Source organism: Hirsutella rhossiliensis (genome assembly GCF_020360975.1).
Source record: "Hirsutella rhossiliensis strain HR02 chromosome Unknown scaffold00027, whole genome shotgun sequence".
Lineage (NCBI taxonomy): Eukaryota > Fungi > Ascomycota > Sordariomycetes > Hypocreales > Ophiocordycipitaceae > Hirsutella > Hirsutella rhossiliensis.
Genome location: NW_025408693.1, coordinates 59,394 through 82,782, shown reverse-complemented (window position 1 = coordinate 82,782; position 23,389 = coordinate 59,394). Strand labels below are relative to the sequence as shown.

Below are 23,389 nucleotides of genomic sequence, written 5' to 3'. Positions count from 1 at the left end.
TGGCCCCACGGTAGGAGCGTCGCTCTGGCCAGACCGCTCACGCAAGATGCAGTTTGCCGCGTCAGTAACGAACTCGATGCGTACCGCAAGGTTCACATTGTCCAGACGATCGATATAGCGACACAATGCATTCTCTTCTGGTCGCGAAAGCCTCGTGTTCTTGGCTGATTGGGCAGTTTTAGGAGGACGGCCTTGAAGACGGTATCGCAATCGACCGCGTGGTACACTGAATTCTCGCGCCACCGTAGCCACTTTGGCACCAGGAAAATTGTCAATATGTTTAAGAGCGTCTTGAATACGTGCTTCCATTTTGGCTAGTCACAAAATCGTGAATTGGTTGAGATGCAGGGATGTTGAAGGCCTGGGGTCGAAATTCTGGTTATTGCGGTGGTGTGGTTAAGGTTATATCGGTGGTGAGCACCACTTTTTTTTTTTTTGGTTGTATTGCGCCCGGAGGGTTCCCCCATAGAGCCACTACGCTAAGCTACGTACCTACTATACATGGTTTCTTCTCACCTAAAGCCCAACGCTTCTTTCCATCTGTTTCCAGCCTCGTTCGCTGTGACATGACAGGCCTGCTTGAAGGTCAGTTTCTCCAAGTGTTCAGCGTCCTACCTTCAGCGACTGAAGCGCGGTCTGCCAAGTTGAAGGCTGTTGTGTTAGTATGGTTGTTCTTGATCAGTACATGGCCCGTTAACGGTCCATACTGAAGCGTTTTGTCGCCAATGCGAACTGTATCGTCGCACGCACAGCCCCAATATCAGGTTGCCACTTGTCGTCGTCTGACTCTGCCTTGCCTCCTAGGAAGAAAGACAAGTCTCCCACCTTTCCGCGCGCATATCGCAGCATGGTCTCTCGTTGTACCGTCCATCTTCTGCATCGAAAGAGGAAATGCTCCACTGTTTCTGCAGACTGCCCACAAGTGCACTCATCCGATTCCACCGCCCTGATTTTGCAGAGGTAGCTATTCAGCCGCGATTTGCCAGTTCGAAGTTGTATCAACACTTCGGATTCCTTTCTTGTTAGCTCGTCGTACAACTTGCGGGTGTGCTTGCCCGGCAATGCCTTATCGATGCGCTTTGAGTGCTTTCCAACCCCTTCCGGGATCTGACGAACGCGAGCGTGTTCGTTGAGCAGCAGTCGTAACGTCGTTGATCTTGCTTGAAACGTTGCTGGTTCGGCGATGCACTCGTCTCGCGTCGCTCTTTCGCTTGCATTTTGGCCAGTGGCCCTAGAGTGAACTCCTCATTCTTTGCAGGCACCCAACGAAGAGCACCACCTTTTTTTTTTTTTGTTGTATTACGCCCGGAGGGTTCCCCCTATAGAGCCACTACGCTAAGCTATTAACCCTTCTGTACATGGTCCCATCTCACCTAAAGCCCCACATGATGGTAGGCACCTATGTGCCTACAGATACGCATGCGCACAAGCTGTAGGCTGAGTCACAGTCACGACAGGTAGGGTAACCGGTGATGACTTCAATTGTAACTAACTAGGGAAGAGGAAGCTATTCACAAGAAACGGAATGTGCACCTGGTAATGGGGGCATGCAGCCGGGGCTGCGTGCCCTGATCGCGGGTAGGGTGTCACGTGGAGTCGTGCATGAACCGTGATGGTATCCCGATTGCACGGGTTACTCAGCAGGTTAGTATTCCAACACCACACTTCTTTTCATCTGTTTCAGCCTCGATCGCTGTGACATGACAGGCCTGCTTGAAGGTCAGTTTCTCCAAGTGTTCAGCGTCCTACCTTCAGCGGCTGAAGCGCGGTCTGTCACGTGGAAGGCTGTTTAATGCTTGTGTGTCTTCGGTCTGTGGTTAGTTCGTCATCTGCTGGTCCATGTTGAGGCGTTTGGTTGCCAACGCGAACTGTACTGTCGCTCGTACAGCCTTCATATCCGGCTGCCACTTGTCATTGTCTGATGCTGCTTTGCCTCCCAGGAAGAACGATAGGTCCCCAATCTTGTCGCGTGTGTACCGAAGCATGATCTCTCGCTGTGATGTCCACCTATTGCATCGGAAAAGGAAATGTTCCACTGTCTCTGCTGTCTGTCCGCACATGCACTCATCCGAATCCACAGCTCCTATCTTGTAAAGGTAATTGTTCAGTCGAGATTTGCCGGTGCGAAGTTGCCCCAGCACGCGTGCTTCTTTCTTTGTCAGTTCGTCATATAACTTTCGAGTGTGCCGACTGGGTAGCGCCTTGTCAATCTTTCTCGACCACTTCCGACTCGTTCTGGAATTTGGTTGATCTGTCTCTGTCCGTTGAGCAGCAGTCGTAGCGTCGTTGACCTTGCTTTGAATGCCGCTGGTTCGGCAGCGCATTCGTCCCTGGTTGCTCTCTTCGCGGCTGCTTTAGCCAGCGGGCTCATCGTGAAGTCTTCGTGGGCGGGTACCCATCGAAGGGCAACGCTGCATCCTCTTCTCCGCAAAGTCTCGACGCATTCGTATATCTCGCGGATCGTACGTTGTCCCGACTGCCGTCGCGGCCGCGCAATGACTTGCAGGACGGACAGGTTGCTTGTCACGATTGTCATGCCTCCACGACGCAGACCAGCCGGTAAGCACTTATGTCATCGCAATCGATGATGATGTTTATTTCGCCATTGACGATAGTCAGAGGCACTGCGTCAGACTCGCTAAGCCTAATCTAGAGTTGTCCAATTCTCGGTTCCGAGCCCAAGGAATTCGTCCCGATCGAATGCCTAAATTTCTCTTACATCCTTCAATCCGTCTCTTGCTCATTTGACCTGTCCCTTTCCAATTCTGGAGCCTGTCTGATGAGTACAGACCACTCTCCTCCGCCGCATTTGACGAAGAGTCCACCTGCCTTTAGCCGTCCGGTGTAGCTAACCTACCAGCTGTGGGGCAACCACAGGTATAGGTAGAGGGTTTGTGCTGAAAAGAAAAGGTTAAGACAGAGGATGTATGTTAGTAGGGCGACGGTCGTAACTTGGCGAGTTCCCGGCGATATACCGGGCACCCAGGATCTGTAGCCTTGTGTGCTCCTTTTCCACCGCACGCTGCACACTTAAAAACGTTCGAGGTGCAAGTCGACGCAGAATGGCCCGGTTGGCCGCACTGTCCACAGATCGGAGCTGGGGCCTTGCAGCGATAATGCAAGTGTCCGTAGAGGTGGCAACGGTAGCATCTCGCTGGTTGAAGTCCCTGAACGAATGGTCGCGTGTATGCACACTCGCCATTCGCCATCTCAACCGTTCGTTTTGCAAGCAACCTGTCCACCTCCTCTTTCTTATCCAGGTGTACCACCAGAGAGCGGTACTCCTTGTCGACAGACGCTGTCCCGAGCCATCGCATCTTGTGCACTTTCACCCCGTTCATCCGCCCAAACACGGCGCATCCGATATCATCCGTCGCAACCCCACGATGGGCTCTATCAACCCGTAGAGGGTACCACTGCTCCCCATAGCGTTCCCTTGTCGAAATGGGTCCTTATCCAGGTGTCGTTCTGCCGTACTTTATCGACGTCCGTCTCTCGAAAGAGAAGCCGAAAACGCCCGTTTCTTTAGAATTGACGCCAAGACAGGTCACACCCAAATTCTCAAGGGCAGCGTTCGCGCGCCGACGAATAGTGCCGGCATTGCCTTCCTTTATGTCACTATCTAGGACCCGACTCACGTCCAACCCAATGCCTGGCAGTGGTCCTGGGACTGGAGAGGGTGGTGGCGAAGGTGGCAGGTGCTGTTGCTGTTGCTGATGAGGCGCATTTGGAGTGGACTCGGAGGGCTAGCGACGCGTGGGAAGAGCTCGTTTCGAATGAACTCTTCCAAGGACTCGACGCGTTTCCCTGCCCTTTCGGCCCGCCTCGACGCGTTTCAAGAGAGCTTCGATTCGTGCCAATGAATCCTCGTTGGCACCGGGGTCGGCATTCGTCGATTTCGCTTTCGGGACGGCGGATTTCTTTCGTGATGGGCGCGGTTCTGGGTCGAATTGCAGTGTCGGTTTCAGAGGGCGACCGCGAGCGCTGGTCCTTGTCGCGTCGGCCGCGCTTGTCGAATTGGCCACAATGATGCTACAGGCCACATTGTCGTTCGTACCGTCATCCTCGTCATCGAGCAACTCGAATTGGTTCGAGTTGCGCTTGGTGCTGTTCTTGCTTTTCCGCGGCATTGTTCCTGGTAATCCATCGCAATCGAGGTGGTGCGAGCTTGCGAGTTCCAAATAAAAGTGGGCGTGGCACGGGTAGCTGTGGTAGCGTCAGCTATTAAAATGGCAATTGATATGCGCGCCGAACCACTTTACTACGGACGCCGTCTTATGGACGCCGTGTGGCTAGTGCTCCTGAATGTGGCTACCCATCCTCGTCTGGCTTGCATCTCGCCCTTCCAGTAGGGGGCTGGAATAGCTCCAACGGTTGTACTTTTCGGGATCATGAGATACAAAGTCTTTCCTCGTTCCTTTTCGACGTTTGAACATGCCTGAATCCCGACGAACGAACCGTAAGCCCTGCCATTTTCATCGACTTGGATCCGGCGACAGTATGAGCAACATTGTAACGCTGACTGACCTGCCTTGGGGTGATGCCCCAATACGCGCGTCCAGTGCCACATTCGACCCCGAGCTTCAATACGGCAAAGGCGACGACAGTGCCTTGTATAATCTGTTTGCAACATGCCCGGAGAGTTACTTTAGTAGCCTTCCTCAGCCACACAGAAATTGCGGCGCCGATGAATCTCAATGGGAACTGCGGAAGTCACAAATCTTCCTGGACGAGAGCGTGGCAAATCTGGAGGACATAGCGGGCCATGGGGACTGTATTAACGTAAGAGTTTGATCAGAAGCGCAGGGCCAGAGATGTCGAGAAGAAGGTCCGAACGAAGTGAGGCCTCTAGGTCTCTCTAGGTAAAACAGCTCGAAACCAGGTAAGGAGGGAGGTTTGTGGTCCACTGAGGGGTCCGGAGGATCTCCTATTCGATCGGGATCCTCCAAGGAGCCCGGTATATCTTTTACTGGCTCGGGGACCTCAAGAGATTGAACTATCGACCTAATAGCTTGGAAAGCTAATTATTGATCGGGGAGATCGAGCTGAATGTGCTGACGTAGATGGCTTACGCGGCCTTCAGTGAGAGGCAAGAAGTGCCTCTTCCTGATAGAATGTACATTATACCTGAACACGGGATATGAACACAGGGAAGGCACAGAGGGATATAAAAGGGGAGGGCTAGACGGATACAGGGCAACTGGACAGAGCAATGAACACATGCATTTCACATACCATCTGATCGTATGATACTCGACCTTCGAAAAGTCCCTTTATCCACTTTTATGCCCACTTTTGCTCTCTCCTTCGCGAGAAGAGATGCCACGGGTGTTGAGAAGATAAAGCAAGAAATCGAGGACCCTATTTACCCGTTGGCTAGCTTGGGCGCGGGGCGCCCAAGCTAGCCAACGGGTAGGCCCATCAATTGCCATTAAAATATGCTGACACCCTCACCGGCGGTGGGGAGGGTGTAATACAGTCCGAAGGATGTATCTCTATGACATGATATTTCGAACTACTAGCTCTGGCTGTGACAGTTTCAGCTGGCGCCAATCTAACAGCAATATTCTAAAATAACTCCTCTTTACGACCTGGTGGCGCATCAGGTAAGGACGGAGACAGTTGGTTCTAAACAGGCATTCCTTACGAAGTTTCACGCGACATGAAACAAAAGGGTTCAAATTCGTCATGACTCATTGTTCTGGCCAAAATATGTACCACCCGGACGTTCAGCAAGCAATAACCTCTAGTTGCGCTCTGCCGTTCCGACAAATGAGGCCTTCGGTTTCATAGGGTTTTTTCAAGACGATTTTTATCTACAGGTGTCGAGAAGAAGGGTCTAAGACTTGATCCTGAAGCCTGATAGCTAGCTGAAGGTGTAGGGCGAGACATGATGAAACAGGAGGTGGCACGCTGACGCGGAGAGATGGGTGCCTAATGATTAGTAAGTCCGCAAGGAAGAAGATGGAACACGGAGGAAGAAGCAGGGCAAGGGGATAAATAAGGGCCTATGACAGAAGGGAAGAATGAACACACATGCACCTCCAAAAAAATTATGCCTTTGCCCTGCTCTCTTCGCGAGAACAGGTTCATCATGTCAAACAGTGCTGTAAAGAAAGAAATTCACCCTGTCTTCAGCCTCGAAAGGGCTTCACCATGCCGCTTGATCCACCTCCGACCACAAGAACTCGCCTGTGTAGTTCCCAACCATGTTCTTTTCGCATTTCCCGGACTTCGGACCCTCGAGACGGCTTCCTTGAGGTCAATAGCCGCTGCTTTGCAAACGCAATCAACATGGCGAGTTGGTATCTCGTAGAATCTTTTGGAGAACCAACCTTGTTGAGTCAATAGCTTACATTGGCCCTAGTAAGATGATTTTTCTGTAAATTTTATGCACAAAGCTTGGCTAAGTAGGCGGCAGATGATATTCGATATCTCATATTCATGTTTGCTGCCATTAGGTGGGTTACAAGGTACTTGCCGTGTCCTGCTCCGGTGAATATATGTGACCAGGATTTTGATAACATTGCGATAGATGTTATTCACATCACCACGAAACAATCTAGATGGTCATTTGAACATTCTCGCTCAAGGTGACTGCGAAAAGTTTCTACAGGCGAAAAACACCGACATCTCCCGGATAATCCAGAGTCGACCAATGCGAACAATAGAGGCACCGGACCTGGAGCAGCTCCTAGATGATTCCAGGATGGTTCCTGTGCACCCTATCTCAAATCGTTTGATGAGGCGCAACATGACCCTTGCCTGGTGTTGCATACCACAGGATCAACAGGTCTGCCCAAAGCCGTTGCGTGGAAGATCGGCATGCTCAGCACCTACGAAGCGTGGCGGACAGTGCCGCCTATCGGCAGTTTCAGGCCGACTACAGAAATCTACCAAGAGGCAAAACGAGCGTATACTTCAATGCCGCTTTTCCACACGAGCGGTATAAACGCCACCATCACCTGGGCTTTGTGTCTCGGAGTGACCCTCGTTTTCGGAGCGCCGCATGTTGTGCCCAACGCTGCATACGTGGACGCAATGCACCGATTTGCTGATGTCAATGCTTCAATGGGAGCGCCTCCTTTACGAGGATATCAGTACACAACCAGATTGGTTAGAACACATGAAGGGCTTTTCCTATGTCGTTGTTAGTGGTGGCATGTAATCCCCCTCAAACCCGCAATTCGCCGTTCTTAGAGCTGACGGAACGAACAGCGCCGCTATCCAAAAGTGCCGGTGACACTATTTCTCAATATACGCGAGTAATTGGGAATCTGGGTGCTACAGAGACAGCCAATCTTCCTCGACTGGCTCCATCCGCCGTCGACTGGGAGTACTTTTATTGGCATCCCACTCATTCAGGGATTCAATGCGGGAGTGCCAGGATTATCCTGGCTTATTTGAACTCATCATTGTTCGAGACGCCAAAATTAAGAATTTTCAGGGCACCTTTACGCCTTTCCCAGATATCCGAATGGTCGATGAACGATCTCTACGATCAGCACCCCGATCCGAACAAGCCATTCTTGTGGCGCTATCGCGGGCGAAAGGATGACGTTATTGTATTGAGCAATGGAGAAAAGCTTACTCCTGTGCTAATGGAGACGGCCTCGCGAGGAGTTCACTCGTCCGCGGTGCTATTATAGTGGGGCAGGGCGATTCCAACCCTCGCATTAATCGACCTGGTACCCGGCGTCGAACACCCGGAAGATCAGCAATCGCGCCATGAACTGATTCAAAGGTTGCTACCTGTAGTAGCGGAGGCCAACAAACATGCTCCTCGTCATGGCCAGCTGGACCGCCACCACATCCTGTTTGCAGACCCGTCTAAGCCCTTGCATTTTCTTGGCCAGAGCAAGATCCAGAGGCGCATTACGAATGAACTCTACAGCACAGAGATTGAAGCATTCTATAAGCACATTGAAAGGCGGAATATAGCGCCAGAACGACCTCAACTCCTGACTAGTCAACCTTGGCGAGACTATGATAGTGTGATGGCCTGGCTGAGACAATTGCTGGCTGAGCATTGTCACCATGGTAGGGAAGCAACGCCGCGACAGCTTGATCCAGACGACGACTTTTTCAGAGCTGGCGTCGATTCACTTGAAGCTACGATGATAACGCGAGAAATCAACTTCAATATAGCAGGCGGCATCACCCCAACCGATATCTATATGCACCCGACCCTTTCTCAGCTTGCCAAATATGTCGTGGAACTATCTTCGGCGGCAGACGTCATTAATGGAAATCAAAAGGCGTGCAACAGCACGAAACTTGAAGCGGCAGAGGAAGTTCAAGTAATGAAGGCGCTCTTAAGCTCATGCATTTCTGATCTTCCTCAAACCAGAGCCAGCCCTAGAATGACCGTGCTCTTAACTGGAAGCACTGGATCTCTGGGCTCATATTTACTAAATTGCCTTGACCGCGACCCTAACGTCCAAGGCATTGTCTGTCTAAACCGGACAGCTGACGCAGCAGCTCGTCAAGCGGCTCTCGCTTCTGCCAAGGGCCACAACGCTGATTGGAACTCGAAACGCGTTACGTTTCTACATGCTGATCTTTCAGCACCTTTCCTAGGTCTGAGGCCCAATGTGTACCAGCAACTCACAGAGACAGTGACACACGTCATCCACAACCAATGGCCAGTCAATTTTCAGTGGCCTCTCTCGTCCTTCGCACCCCATATCCAGGGCGTTCGAAACCTTTCTGATTTCTGCCTGGGCTCTGCAAAATCGGCCGTGTTGCTTTTTGTCTCCAGTGTCTCCGCCGTTGGCGGCTGGCAAGCATCCGAGCGTGTGCCTGAGGACGTCGTTCTCGACCTCACGGCGGCTGGCCCGATGGGTTACAGCCAGGCGAAGCTTGTTTCTGAATGCGTTCTGCGGTATGCGGTTTTGGTATCTGGCTTACGAGCAGTAATTTGCCGAGTCGGCGTGATCACTGGACCAGTTGATAACCAAAATGGTGCCTGGAACCAAAACGAATATATTCCCGCGGTATGTATTGATACGCCTTTCGCATGACACAGAGTCAACTGAACTTTCTTGCAACTAGTTGTTCATTTCCTCAGCACGACTCGGCCTTATCCCTGGCGACTTTCCAAATCGCGAAAGTGTCGAGTGGCTACCTGTTAATAAAGTAGCCCAAGTACTTCTAGACATTGCGAGGTCGCATCCCGTGAGTGCTGCGTCCGGTATTGACGGCAAAAGCACTCCGGAACTACCAGTATATCATATTATTCATCCCGATGTTGTTCACTGGTCAGACATAGTGTCCTGGACCGTCGAAATGATGCCGGAGCTAAAGGTTATCCCATATAATGAATGGATAACGGCGATTGATCAAAGAACCTCCAGGTACGAAGTGGAACGGCTTCCAGCTATCAAGCTCATTGATTTTACAAAAGTTTACAAACCAGCAAGAAGCCTCGACAGCTGGTCAAGCGCAACGCAGCACTAGTCAGCCAAATTCTCAGAGAGCTCGGCCCGGTAAATAAGGAATGGATAGCCACTTGGCTCAGTCAGTGGGGTTTGCTTCCAGATAGTGAGGCCTCAGCAGCCCGCGGATGCGATGTAAGTCCCTGCACATAGAAATCGGCACCCCCCTGTTATCGGCACCCCAAAAAATTTCCATCTGTTTTGACAACCACCAATTCAATCGCCGTTTACTCGCCACCAACACGCACTACGATACATTCATCACCAATGTCTGAAAGCTCCGCCTCGGTTCCATCAGGGTCTTCATTCTCAGCTGCATTGACCTCCTCCTGCGCCCGCCGTATCGCTTCAATGTCGGCGAACCTGGAATTTGGACTCTGATGCATTTTGCATATGAATGAGATGAAGTCGGATGCAGTGTGGCTGTCGCATTCAGGATACGCATGATGAAACGCGCGATTGTTAAGCGACGAGATGGAACTTTCTAGATAGCATCACAAAGCAGCCTGGGTGGCAAGTGGCAAATTCGCCACCGCAAAGCAGTCATATTCCTCAGGACTATAAGAAGACAGAACTTCACATTCATTTTAGATAGACGACAATGAACAGATTGACTCTTACCCTCATTTTATTGCGAGAGTGGCTAACAATCAATCGAGTTCAATTTCGACCATCGAACTCGATTGATTGAAGGTATGTCCAACTCGATTGAAGCTTGACTTGACCAGTCAAGGAGCTTGATTGACAACTTGTCAAGTACTTGATGTATTATACCTAATCCGGTAATTTGTATAGACCTCGAGGTGTCGCAATCCGATGCAAAATCTTGGAAGTAATCCAATTCTTCTGTATCATCTCAGCTTCAACTGTGTCATCGCCGAGGCCGTTGCGCTTGTCGGTGATAAGCTCGCCGCCGTCGGAGAATACGCGCTCTGGCTCTGCGCTCATCGCCGGCGTACTGAAGATGTTAAGGGCAAGTTTGCTGAGAATGGGCCAAACGTGGCGTCGGTCCACCCACCACGCAAGAGGATTCTTAACGTTCATGTCGTCCTTCGACGGCACCTGCTTTATCCAGACCTCCCACTCGGTCTCCACCTTCCTCCTCTTGCCACGGTGTGGTCGATCTGTTGTATGGCCCCAAGCATCGAATTCGTCGTCGATTGTCGGCGAGGAACAAGGAGAAGTCTCGGCCTGGTCGACGTGGTCAGTGGCCACCGTGACTGCGGCGAAGCGATCGTAATATGCAGTTAGCTCCTTCTGTGCTGTCCTTCTCCAATCCTTCGCTTCCACCACTTCGCCCTGAAGTATTCGAATTGGTAGGCTGGGTGGAGAGCGATGGCCATACGGTAGATCGGTGATCGGTCGGTGAGCTCGTAGTACGTGTTGATCTTCGACCATGCAGCGAGCACGCCTGCGGAGTAATAGGGCGGAAGTTCGTCCTTGTTATCAGCATCCATTGCGTGTATCTCTTCTTTGACGCTCTCAAGCTTCGTGAGCAAGAAGTCCATGGCGTAAAGTACTTGCCACACCGAGCCTTGGCCGCCCTCGTTGCCCTCGCCATCTGCACGGCATTGTAGTCGCTTCGTGAGTCGCTCGAAGGGCTGCAGGAGCCTATAGAAGAGCTCAAGCTCGTGCCAATCAGCCTCGGTGAGGAAGTCATTCTTGTGCTTGTCGTTTTATCTGGAGGCTTCCACTGCGCCTGGTAAAGATCGATGGCAGGCCGACACTTAAGAGCACGCTCGATCATGTAGAACGTCGCGTTCCATCGAATGCCACCGTCACTGAGGAGCACGCCGACGAACAGCATGCCGTCGCTTGTCTTCGTGACGCGCATGCGAGCTCTCAACTGCTCACGGCGTGCGTCGTTTCGATTAATGTAGACAACGAGGTTGTGCAGCTTGCCAATGACGCCTTTGAGGGTCCAGAGAGCTACACGCTGCTCCTCCGAAGCCTCAATAAGATTCACCTGAGCTTTCGCCGATGCCGTATTGTAGAATTACTGGCTTTACCAGTGCTGCGAGGTCGTCGCCAGTGTGACCGCCATAACGTCGTGGGAAGCCGAGGAGGAGTGTTCGAGGATGGCCTTGGCCATCGACGAAGTGTCCGCAAACAGCGATGTACTCTCTGCGATTGTGAGCCCGCCATCCGTCGATCAAGAGGTTGATGGTGCTGAGTGCGGACTGCACAAATTCGATGATGAATGGTAAGCGTGCTGCCATCGAATCCTTCACCCACCGCGAGAGCGTTGAGTGATGCGTTGGCAACAGGCGCGCGAGCGGAGGCTTGCCGTATGTGAGTAAATCAGTGGTCGACTCGTCCGTGACTTCTCGGTAGCTAAGGCGTAGCTTGATGGCCCAGTCAATGAGCTTCTGCTTGTACTCATCCTCATTAAATGGCATGACGAGCTGGAAAACTTCTGCGGCGTTGGTGGCGTCGAAATCATCGTCATCGGTGGTCGAATTCGAAGGCCGTTTGATCTTGTGGAACTCTAAAAGATGCTGGATTGCGGCTGTCGTCGATTCTGCTGCGAATAACTGACTGGTATACCGCTTCTTGGTATGGCAATCGGCGCACAGGAAGTACTTGTCATTACTATGCTCCAGCTCTGCTCCATATGAATAGATCCACGAGACCTTCACTCGTCTGCCCACGTTCCTCTTGTCCCGTATGCGATACTGTATACCCTTGAGAATCGTGCCATCGTGCCGCCGAAGCACGCCCCAGTCAATTGGGAACGCCAGAGAATGTGGAGGGCAGGTAGACCGATGGAGAGGTTGCTCCACGCCTGACGTTTGCTCGGTCGACGGTATCGGCTCGTTTAGATCGGTAGATTGCCTCGAGGAAGACGTCACAGATAAGCTTCGCGTACTTGACGACCGGCTTGGGCCCCAAAACGCGTGTAGCGACATCATAACGCGTCGATTCGACGCGTTGTGGATAGCGGCTTGGTGGAGCAGGAGTAGGTAGGGTTCCACTTCGCCTGGGTGAAGATCCCAGTGGGGGCAATGCGCTAAGTTATTTTACGTTCCATAACCGCACAACGGCCGCACAATGGGCAAAGTACGTCGATTCTAAGCAATGTAATTGGCCAATTTCGCACCGGTCCAGGGTAGTCATCTCCTCTTACATCAAGTACTTGACAACTTGACACTCTTGCAACTTGATTGATTGACGACAGCTATTAAACTTGACTTGAGAACTTGACTTGATGGGAAGTCAAACTTGATTGAGACTTATCAAGTTCGAGCTTGATTGTTAGCCACACTGCTTTCGGATGGTTGTCCCTCCAATTAAGCTATGACTGCCTCATCCTTATGTAGGAGCAGGTTGAAAGCCACTCCACTCAATCCACGTAGTGGATCCACTCGTGGATTCCACTGGCTAATCCACTGGCAAAATGTCGGTGGATTAGCTAATCCACCGAATCCACTTGGAGCTGGAGTGGGTGGATTGGTGGATTGGAAGTGGTGTAGTTAAGAACGCCCATGTATTTAGCAGAGCCTCTAACAGCTGCAGATGCGCCTCTCTGATGCTGCTACCCTGTATTAATCGAAAGAATCATAACGCTTCTAAACATCGTGATTTTATAACACATATAATAATAATAGTGCAGTTCGAATTTCCTAGTCTTCTCATTGGAATAGCACAAGTCTTGAAACGTGTGCTTAATATTTGGTTAATGAGTGCTATATCGTCATTAAGGCGGTCAATAGTTCACATATTTTCCTCCCACATAATTACATTTCAAGCACGTTTTGAGCCCGATTGCCCATATTTGGTATTTACAGTGCAACACTTACACCCTCAGGTAGCGTCTGGCAAGCTAATTGGAAAACGCGTTTGGATCCTCCGATATCTCGATACTGCGCGAGCAATTGCAAGCGACATTAATCGTGTCAAGTTCGCGATCTAAAGGCTGTTAGGAACTTATCTAATACTCGAGCTCAATTTGGCACTCGCTACTTGCTTATCCTCACAAATTAGCCTGAAAATAAGTATCCGAAACATCCGGAGGATAAGGGTATAATGTGCCAACTAGTCGCGTTGGACGCGTTATTCGCGTTTACCTGGACCTGTTGTTGACCCTTTACTGCCACCATCTTTGTGGTTTCGTCGTTTCGACATGATAGACAGATTATTTTTTACCATGACCTCGCCTGACCTTTGCGTCGATATCTCCGACAGCGGCTTCGGATCCGTCCCCGAATCAACGCCCTGCCCAACGTCGTATCCTGCCCGTTCAACCTCGACCCCTGTATCGACTCCGGCGACCCTTTCCACAAGCGATGAACACTACGAACGTACGCTCTGGAGGCATTTCCCTGGCTGGGCGTTCTCTGAGCGAGCCAGAGAAACGCGTTGTTGGCCTGGCAATTTGGATATGACATCCAAAAGGAAGACGACCGCAGATGGATCTGCCAAGCGTGCATTCGCAAGAACACACTGCATCCACGTCATTTCGAAGCTGATGGCATCCACAACGCGTACAACCATCTGTTCAACGACCACGGATTCGCGCTCCGCCTGGTAGGACCAAAGGAACTGCCGAAAGAAGGCAGATTCCAAGAACAGGAGGCCTACGGGGCAGCGGACTCGCGGAATCCTTCAACCTTGATCTACACGACCCCCGAGAACAAGCAATCGCGAACGACTTTATCAAGCGCTTCGACAAGGAAGTGTGAGCGTCTTTTCTCGGCAGCGGGTCGGATGGTGAACCCCTTGCGCCACCAACTTGAAGCCCGGATTATCGGGATGTGCCAGGTATTGCGTTCATGGTTAAGGGCTGGTATTATTCATGATTTAGATCCCTGCTTTATATCGATGGACGAAGAGAAAGTCAATGTCGAATTGGCTCAGATGTCAGATGAACAGCTTGAGGGGTGGGCAACAAAGTGGCTTACCCAGGCGGCGAGCGTTCAGGACGAGATAGAAGCCAATTGGAGATAGCCTCGCTTGGAACTTGGATGGGGGAGGTATGGGCCGTAGGGTGGCAAGAACTTCGGGAATAGCTTCACCATCACGAATGGAGGCACTTGCCAATCCACCCAATCCACCTAATCCACGATAGCTCCCAGTGGATCCACTATACTGAGATACTCAGTGGATTATGATCTACCCACTCCACTCGAGCAGCCAGTGGATTGAGTGGAGTGGCTTTCAACCCTGTCTGTGGGAACCAGCAAGAAAAAGGAGACCTTCCGACTAGAGCCACAACGTTAGCAGGGATGTCATTCCGGACCCTGATGGCTCTAGCAGCTGAATACGACCTTGAGCTTGACCAGATGGACGCGATCAACGCATTTGTAAACTGCCCTCTTGAGGAAGAAGAAGTTGTCTTTATGAAGATGCCACCTGGCTTTGAGAGGAGGGTAAAGTTCTACGGCTACGAAAAGCCCTCTATGGACTTCGCCGTTCCCCTTCTTTGGCAACAGCATCTCACCGCATCCTCGAGAAGCTAGGCTTCAAGACAGTCCTCAGGAACCATGCGTCATGATGAAAGGAGCCGTCATTGTCTTCTTCTATGTCGACGACATCATCTGGGCCTATCGAAAAAGGGATCAGCAAGTCGCTACGGAAGCTAAATCCGGCCTGCAGCAACGATACAAGATGAGCATACTAGGGAACCTAAGTGGTTCTTAGGGATCCGTATCTCAGGCACCGACCTAGTCGGACGATTTGGCTGACGCAAGATGCCTATATCGACAAGATTGCGCATAAGTATGTTCCTGACAAACTAGGCATAAAGCTTCCTAGCACCCTGATGGCCACCAACGAAGAGCTCCTTTCAGAACCGATCCAAGCAAGAGACCAAGACAAGCATAGCTACCTTCAGAAGGTCGGATCTCTCTTATTCTCAGCAATTTCAACAAGACCAGATATCGCTTTTGCAGTCTCCCGACTAGCCCGCTTCAATCAGAATCCAGGCCCGACACATCAGAAGGCAGCAGACAGAGTGATCCTATACCTCTATGCCACACGATCATATGGTCTACGCCTCGGAAGTACCGGAAGCACAAAAAGGGGCAGCAGAAAGCCGGCTGCAGCAGAGATTTTCCTCTGTTCAAGTGATTCATCTTTTGCAGACAATTCAGTCGACAGGAAGAGCTCCCAGGGATATGTCATGACCCTGTTTGGAGGCTCTGTCGCATGGAGAGCATCAAAGCAAGCTACTGTGGCTACATCAAGCACAGAGGCAGAGCTGCTCGCTCTTTCAGAAGCATCAAAGGAAGCCATCTTCCTCAGCAGACTGCTCCGTTCTTTGCAACTACAAATCCCGTCGCCGTTGGTAGTCGAGTGCGATAACACGCAGACTATAAGGCTCCTAGAAGAAGGAAGTCCGAAGTTGTCAACCAGGCTACGGCATGTTGATATACACCAACACTGGCTACGTCAGGAAGTGCAAGGAAGCAGAATACGCCCTCGTTGGGTTCCAACAGCTGAAATGCGAGCCGATGGGTTGACAAAAGCTCTCCCAAAGCAGAAGCTAGCGGAATTCCTTCGGCTGATTGGGCTTGAAGAGATTGGTGAAAGGTTGAGACTGGAGGCTAGGCTGGAGGCGCTGAAGGACAAGATCAAGGACTGTAGGGAACACCGAATGAGGCCGTCTCACGACCTACACGAACACTAGCCCGGCTCAACTGAGGTTGCCCTTGCAAGTCTGGTTGTATCTGTTCCTCTGCTAGGGATAGGCAACAGCTAAGGGGGTGTGTCGAGAAGAAGGGTCTAAGACTTGATCCTGAAGCCTGATAGCTAGCTGAAGGTGTAGGGATGAGACAGGATGAAACTGGGATGACGTGGCAAGCTGACGCGGAGAGAGGGTACCTATGCATTAGTAAGTCAGCAAGGAAGGAGATGGAAGACTGAAGAAGAGAGGGCAAAGGGCATAAATGGGAGAATGGTACAGCAGACAGGGAGGGAAAATAAAAAGAGAACACATGCATCCTAAAAACATTATGCCCCTTGCCCTACTCTCTTCGCGAGACATTTACGTTAATGGCCAGACGGAAGACAAATGGATATTTAGGTAAATACTTTTGCCTGGTTCTGGAGAGCAAGAAAGGAGTCCTTGTCATGACCTGGAATAATTTGGCCTTTGGTAATTCTTTCCAACTGCTTCAGTCTCTGAGTGCTTCGAAACCAAGCTGGGTGATCCTTGCTAGCCAACCTTGGGGAATACCCTCTCTCCACTGAATATTACCCTCCGTTAGACGCGAACGAATCATACAGGTATGGTCAAAAGTGCTTACATTCTCAATAACATGACAGTGGTCGCTAATGAAGATGAACGTCCCTGTATTGACCATGTTTACTTGCATCCCGATAAGGCCATCCGTGTGTCCTGGTATGTGGTGTAATGTGATGCCTTGACAAAAGGCAAAAGTCTGCTCGTCAAACGTTTTCCAGTTACTGAGAAGGGAGGGAGCGAAATATCGTTAGTTCATTGTGACATTGTAGATGGTTTGTACAGCAAAGCAACCTACAGTGAGAGCTTGAGGTAGTGTTCCGAGTAGACGCCGTCGTCAGCACCGGTTGCAACGGACCAAAATGCAGATCGTAGCTCTTTGTCATGCACCCATATCTCAACATCTGTTCTGTCAAAAAACTCATCGAGACCACCGGCATGATCCAGATGTAAGTGTCCTATAATGACTTTCTTGATATCTTTGATGTCGTGTCCTGTTGTCTCGATCGCTGCACGAAGCTCATGTCGCGGCTCGTATCTCACGCGAGCGAAAACATCAGACAGAGCAGGCCCCCATACCGTGGGATAGTCCTTTCCGGGGCCAGTTTCCCAGAGAATCAGACCGACATGTGGATGGTCAATTAAGATACAGTACATTGGAAGCTCACGTCGTTTGTTGATGAACGGACGGCCCTCTGTACTCTTGGTACTGCAATTGCCTCCGCGAACCACGAAGCCCTCATCGCACTCTAGCCAACCAACCTCAAGAACATGGAAGGTCGTACCATTTGGACAAACATTGGCCACAATACTTGAAACAGCACCTCGATTTATTTCGTCTTGAATCTTTGAGAAGGTTGAATTCTGCGGTGCTGAAAACATTTTGCAATTGGATGTACAACTGTTGAGAAGAAGTCTGTCGAGGGGAACACTTGTTGGTCGGAAGGTACACACGTCGCCAGATATATACGTTACTTGCAGGGCACTTGTTGGAGTGCATTCCACTTTTGCCTGAGTGGCGTACTGTCTTCGCAACAGGTATGAGCCCGGGAGGGGATGGCACACCACCCCTGCAACTTCCGGTTAGACTGCGCGCGCGACACACTCGAGTAGGCCCCGTGGTTCGAATCCCGTCAGCGTACGGAGTAGATACCCATAGGATGTCGCGAAGACCGTTGCGCCACGCAGGCAAAAGCGGAATGCACACTCCAACAAGTGCGCTGCAATCAACACATACCCCGCCTTCCCGACAAAAGTGGAACGCTCGTTCGACAGGTGCGTTGTAATTGACACATATCTGACAACCGCGTTTTCCGACAATGTCGGGAAGGCGGGGTCAGATATGTGTTGATTGCAGCGCACTTGTTGGAGTGTGCATTCCGCTTTTGCCTGCGTGGCGCAACGGTCTTCGCGACATAAGTCCCTGCACATAGAAATGGGCACCCCCCTGTTTTGGGCACCCAAGATGGGTGCCCAACCTAAACGGCTGCGTCAACTTCAACAGCAAATTTCACCGCGGAAACGCATCCAATCTGCTAAAAATTGACGCATGTGTCTTCAAGCCACTACTGATGAAATATACAGAGTCTGACATTCACAGCGCCCTTGAGGCAATCGCCAATGGCGGATCCGCCAAGAAGGCTGCTCGCGATTGGGGCGTCCTGAGGGCAACTCTTTACAATCGCATGCATGGTCACGAATGCAGAAAGGATGCATTTTCTGCTCTTCAGAGGCTTTCTCAGACACAGGAAAAGCAACTTACCGAATGGATTCTCATTCAGGACGCCTTGGGCCTTCCTCCCACTCACTCGCAGATCAGGCAGTTCGCGCAGCGCATGCTCGCCGTCAAAGGAGACCACACACCGCTCGGAAAACACTGGATGCAAGCATTTTTAAGACGAAATCCTGCAGTTCGGACCCAGAAGTGCCATCACAGAGACTCTGCGCGTGTCAACGGCGCTTCTACCGAGGTAATTCGGCCTTGGTTCAACAATTTCTTCCTTCCGAGATTCTGGCTATTAAGCCGGAGAACAGGTACAACATGGATGAAGCAGGCATCATGGAAGGACTTGGGGAGAATGGCCTGGTCGTTGGCAGTGCTGAAAACGATCTGTACAAAAGAAGACGCCTGGTTCTCGGGTCTGGACGTCGTTCATCGAGTGCGTGTCCGCTGCCGGCACCTTCCTCCTCCACTCGTCATTTTCAAGGGCAAATCGGTCCAGCAACAGTGGTTCCCAGAAGATCTCAGTACTTTTAGTGACTGGCAATTCACTGCGACAAAGAACGGCTGGACTTCGGACCAAACTGCGGTGGAGTGGCTCGAAAAGGTGTTCATTCCAAGAACCCAGCCACCCGACCCTTCGGAGCGAAGACTGCTAGTATTGGACGGCCACGGAAGTCACGAGACGGTTGACTTCATGTATCTATGCTACCAGCATCAGATTCACCTTCTTTTCTTACCTCCCCATACCTCTCATGTGCTGCAACCGCTCGATTTGTCTGTCTTCTCCGCTCTTAAGCACTACTACCGCAAACAGGTCGGATTTCTCAGCCTCCTGACCGATTCAAGCCCAGTCGGCAAGCAAAACTTTCTTTCCTGCTACCAGAAAGCACGCGAGCAAGCGCTCACTGTGTCAAACATCAAGGGTGGCTGGAAAGCGACGGGTTTGTGGCCGGTGTCGATGGCGAAGCCACTTTTGAGCCCTCTTCTGCTGGAGAACAGCAACAGACGCAAAAGGAACGCGAAAAATGTGGCCAATGCATTCAATAGCCACTTACCCACCAGTGACTGGCAATCAGACACATCCCAGATTGCGTGGTCGACCCCGAGGCGCTCGCAAGATCTGAAGGTTCAGGTAGTTCAATTCAACCAGCTAGACGACGACGTGCCCACGAAGAGATTGCTGTTCAGGAAGATCACAAAAGGGTTTGACGAGAAGGATGGCCTTTTAGCAAAAGCTCAATTGCAGATTCAGGCACTGGAAACACAATTGGCGGCCGTCAAGCCGAAAAAAAGGAAGAGGGTGGTCACGAGCCCGATTTCTCCCCGACAACGAACTTTTGACTTGGCCGCCGCCCTTTATTCGCCTGGTGTTCCATGATTTGTTGTGCCGTCGCTTTCGCTGCTTGGGCTAATTCTTGACCCTCTCGTAGGCGGGCAATGAAGTGGTCGGCACGGGCCTTGGGGTCGGTTTTGGAGCGAGATGAGATTTGGTTTTGTTGGATAGGCTCGGCGTGGTACCCGTGAGTGAGGAAAAAGGGGCTGTAACCCGTGACAGAGGAATCGCGGTTGTTGATCGCGAGCATGGCCATTGGCAGAAGACCTGCCCAGTCGGTCTGGGCGTAGGCGACGAAGATTCGTGGTAAACAAGGACCTCTTGATTCATCCGTTCGGTAGCGCCATCGGTCTGAGGGTGGTATGCCGTGGATAGACGTTGCTCAATGCGCACGAGTTCACAAAGCCGTTGCCAGAATTTGCTAACCCAGTTGCTGCCTCTGTCAGATGTCATCGTCTTTGGAAAGCCGTGGAATCTGTAGTGGCACTGAACAAAGCGCTCGGCACAAGCCTCAGCTTCCATCGAATCCATAGCTTCCAGTGTACAAGAGCCGAGCAGCCGATCACAAATTACCATCAGAAATCGGGGGCCTTTGCCGTTAGCTGGCAGGTCAACCATGAAGTCGACAGACAATTCGCTGTGAAATCTGTCCGGAATAGGCAAAGGTCGTAGGAGACCCTGTGGGCTGTGGCGCCACGACTTTGACCGTGAGCAAACATTGCAGTTCCGTACGAATTGGCGAACCATAAGGTATTGCTGGGGCCAAAAGTAGCTCCGTTGAAGAATGTTGAGCGTAACGTCGCGCCCAGGGTGACCCGTAATGTGAGAGTCGTGTGTCTGTTGTATCAGTGCCGTCCGAAGTGGTTCCCAATTGGGCACCCATAAAGCGCCGCGCCGGAGCAATGCTCCGCGGTCGTCGATTTCGCAGTCAGGTACCTGGACAGAAAGGTTGTATTCCGAAGGGAAGGTGGCGTTGCCTTGGACAACAGAGGCGTGTATGTTGCGGTACTCGCCGTCTTCGATCAGGCCGCGGTCCCAGAGCAACTGAAGCGCGGAGTCGAAATACAACTCAAACAAGTCCAAAAGCAGCTCGAAGCCATCGTCGTGAGCGCAGTGGCTACCCCGCCCAGAACTTTCGCTGAGGTCGCGCGTTCATCGCCGTCGCCACGACAGAGCACTGTCCAATCGCGCTCGTCCGACAGCACTGCGGAATCCAATGCGAACGAGCTTTTCTGCATGATCGACACATCGCGAGTAGAGGAACAGGACAGAGGCCGAGCACAGGTAGGCTCGATCCGGCAAGCCATTGAAAGTGAGGTCAGAGCAAAGGAAGGTCAGGCGACCTGGAGGTGCGCGGCAGTAGTGAGGAACTCGCGAAACACGGAGCAAGTGAAGGTTATTTGCAGGGATAAAATCGAGCTGCAACGAGTCAAGGAAGCTGCGCAGAAGACGGCAGTGACTGGAGCCCGAGTGATAAGGGATCAGCTTTACCCAGTCAAAGTAATTGGCGGAAGTGTGTTCTCTACGACTCCAATAACATGCCCTACGTACATATATTGCATCGCGGCCAGCTTGACTTTGCGGCTTCAACTGCGGCTTCAACATGCCCTCTGGCGCGCACCTCGATGCTGGCAGGAATGCGCGGACACACCTTTGCGGCATCGGACCTTGCGCGCGACCAAGCCACACTTGACCCACTTTTGGGTGGCCTTTTAACTAGTACGCAAATGAAAGGTTCGTCGCATGATTACGCAGTAGCTGTTGCCTAGCAGGCCACAACGGCGTTGCGTAATAATATCGCCACCTCATGAATAAGTCCTCTAGGCAGCCTTGATGTACGACAGAGACCTAGAAGCCTCACTTCGTTCGGACCTTTCTTCTCGACAGCTTGCGAGCTTGCGAGTGACAATAAAGTGGGGCGTGGCACGGGTACCCCCTCATCCCTCCGCGTCCTCTCGTACCCCCTGCTGGCCCCCCACGATCCCCTTTTGTCAGCAAGCCGGCTCGGCCCGGCCTTTATCCGACATGTCGACAGCCCCTTACCCAGCAACTTCGTGTCGACTTTGAATCGCCACGACCTCGTCAATTGCCCGAGGCAGCCGAGTACGAGGATGCCATCCATGCCACTTCGCTTTCTTCAGGCACAATGGACGTCGCTGTCGGCACGTTTAATAGGGCTTTGCCGTGGCCTTCCAGCAGCTGGACTTGACTCCCCGAACAATCTGCCATCGACACTAACAGGCCAGGACAAGGAACAAGAACCCGCCTCCACAAATGATCAGGCCCCCAGCGCTCAGACCGAACAAGAAGCTCCAATCTTCTTCCCACTCACTGAACGGCAAATTGAAGCCAAGATTCGTACATTCATCGACTCCATCGACAGCGCTGCTGTCTGTCATGTGGCCTCAAAGTATGGTGGGGAAAGGGCCTGTAGTGTCATTGATCAGAAAAACGGCAGCTTCAACATCTGCTTCTTTGTTCGCTTTGAATCTACCGACAAGACCTGGGTTTTGAGGATACCAATCGTGCCCATGATTCGTGATGCATGGAGCAAGCTCCTAAGTGAGGTGACGACGATGCGGTAAGCTGTATCATTACCCGTTCGATGGAATACTAGTAACCCAATCACCTATACAGATATATCGAAAGCAACACTTCGATTCGTATCCCTCGCGTCTACGCATACGGAAAAGACGATACGTTAGTACCGGGCGCTTTAACGCCATTTATGATTATGGAATTCATCCCCGGGCGTCAGCTTGATACAAGAACTTGGATACATACTATGCAATCACAACGGAGAAATCTGTACATCGATCTCATCAATGTTTTAACGCAGTTACGCAAGCTTGAGTTTTCTACGGCGGGTTCGCTGGTGCCGAATCCAAACGGCGAATCGAATCCCATAGTTGGTCCCTTCCTTTCAATGACTGCAAACGAATTCGAAAGAAGCTGCGCAACGCCGGCCACCCCATGGGTTTTAACGTCTACAATGCAATTTACAGATTATCATTGCAATATTCTGTCAGAAACATACAAGCAACCCGTCCAGGAGCTCGACTGCAGGCAAGCAAAGATGGAGATGTTCGCTTTGGACAGTCTATTGAAGGAAATTCCTAAATGCATCGACTTACAGGAGCCTAGCCCTTCATTTATACTCGCCCACCCAGATCTAAGATGTGGTAACATTCTCATCGATGACGACTTCCACATTCTCGCAATTATTGACTGGGAGTTTACCGGCACGATTCCACTACAATTGTTCACGCCACCGCCATGGATTACCGGGCACGATCCAGCTACCTTCCTTGTCTTTACTGGTGTTCCCCGAGGCGATATCTTTTCAGAGTTCTGCACACTTCTTATGGAGATGGGAAATACTTCGAGCGCTTGCTCTCAGCTCTGTCAAGACTGGGGATTACAACAGGACCAAGTCGTGCAGGATCAAGGATTTCTGCCACGAGTGTCGCCCATAATGCAAATTCTACGCCACCCCTCTAACCTCCAGGATATATACTACATGTCTACCTTTCAACGCTTATTCGGATCCGAAGCATGTAGGGATACAGTGGTTAACGACTTTTTCGCAAAAGATGAGAACCAGGTACTTGCGCAACAAGTTGAGCTTCAAATTCGGAACTCTAAGCGCTACACCGAATATCTTGCGAGACATGGGCTGCTCGTCGATGACGCTCAGGCTCGGCTAATTCGAG

General features: G+C 51.3%; 4 protein-coding genes across 4 annotated transcripts; 1 reads left to right on the top strand and 3 right to left on the bottom strand.

Annotated features, from left to right (window-relative positions):
• Positions 1-3,746: 3,746 nt before the first annotated feature.
• On the bottom strand, positions 3,747-4,130 carry HRG_11918 (uncharacterized protein; the record flags this gene model as incomplete). The annotated part of the gene is made up of 1 exon (XM_044870388.1): positions 3,747-4,130. The coding sequence occupies one exon, from the start codon at positions 4,128-4,130 to the stop codon at positions 3,747-3,749; it is 384 nt and encodes a 127-aa protein (XP_044714530.1).
• A 6,081-nt stretch (positions 4,131-10,211) lies between these two features.
• HRG_11917 (transposase-like protein) lies at positions 10,212-11,836 on the bottom strand (the record flags this gene model as incomplete). The annotated part of the gene is made up of 4 exons (XM_044870387.1): positions 10,212-10,657; positions 10,783-10,998; positions 11,163-11,403; positions 11,447-11,836. The coding sequence occupies 4 exons, from the start codon at positions 11,834-11,836 to the stop codon at positions 10,212-10,214; spliced, it is 1,293 nt and encodes a 430-aa protein (XP_044714529.1).
• A 2,826-nt stretch (positions 11,837-14,662) lies between these two features.
• Positions 14,663-16,065, top strand: HRG_11916 (reverse transcriptase (RNA-dependent DNA polymerase) domain-containing protein; the record flags this gene model as incomplete). Its single annotated transcript, XM_044870386.1, has 4 exons — positions 14,663-14,848; positions 14,916-15,066; positions 15,128-15,273; positions 15,916-16,065. The coding sequence occupies 4 exons, from the start codon at positions 14,663-14,665 to the stop codon at positions 16,063-16,065; spliced, it is 633 nt and encodes a 210-aa protein (XP_044714528.1).
• An 849-nt stretch (positions 16,066-16,914) lies between these two features.
• HRG_11915 (metallo-beta-lactamase superfamily domain-containing protein) lies at positions 16,915-17,502 on the bottom strand (the record flags this gene model as incomplete). The annotated part of the gene is made up of 1 exon (XM_044870385.1): positions 16,915-17,502. The coding sequence occupies one exon, from the start codon at positions 17,500-17,502 to the stop codon at positions 16,915-16,917; it is 588 nt and encodes a 195-aa protein (XP_044714527.1).
• Positions 17,503-23,389: the final 5,887 nt, after the last annotated feature.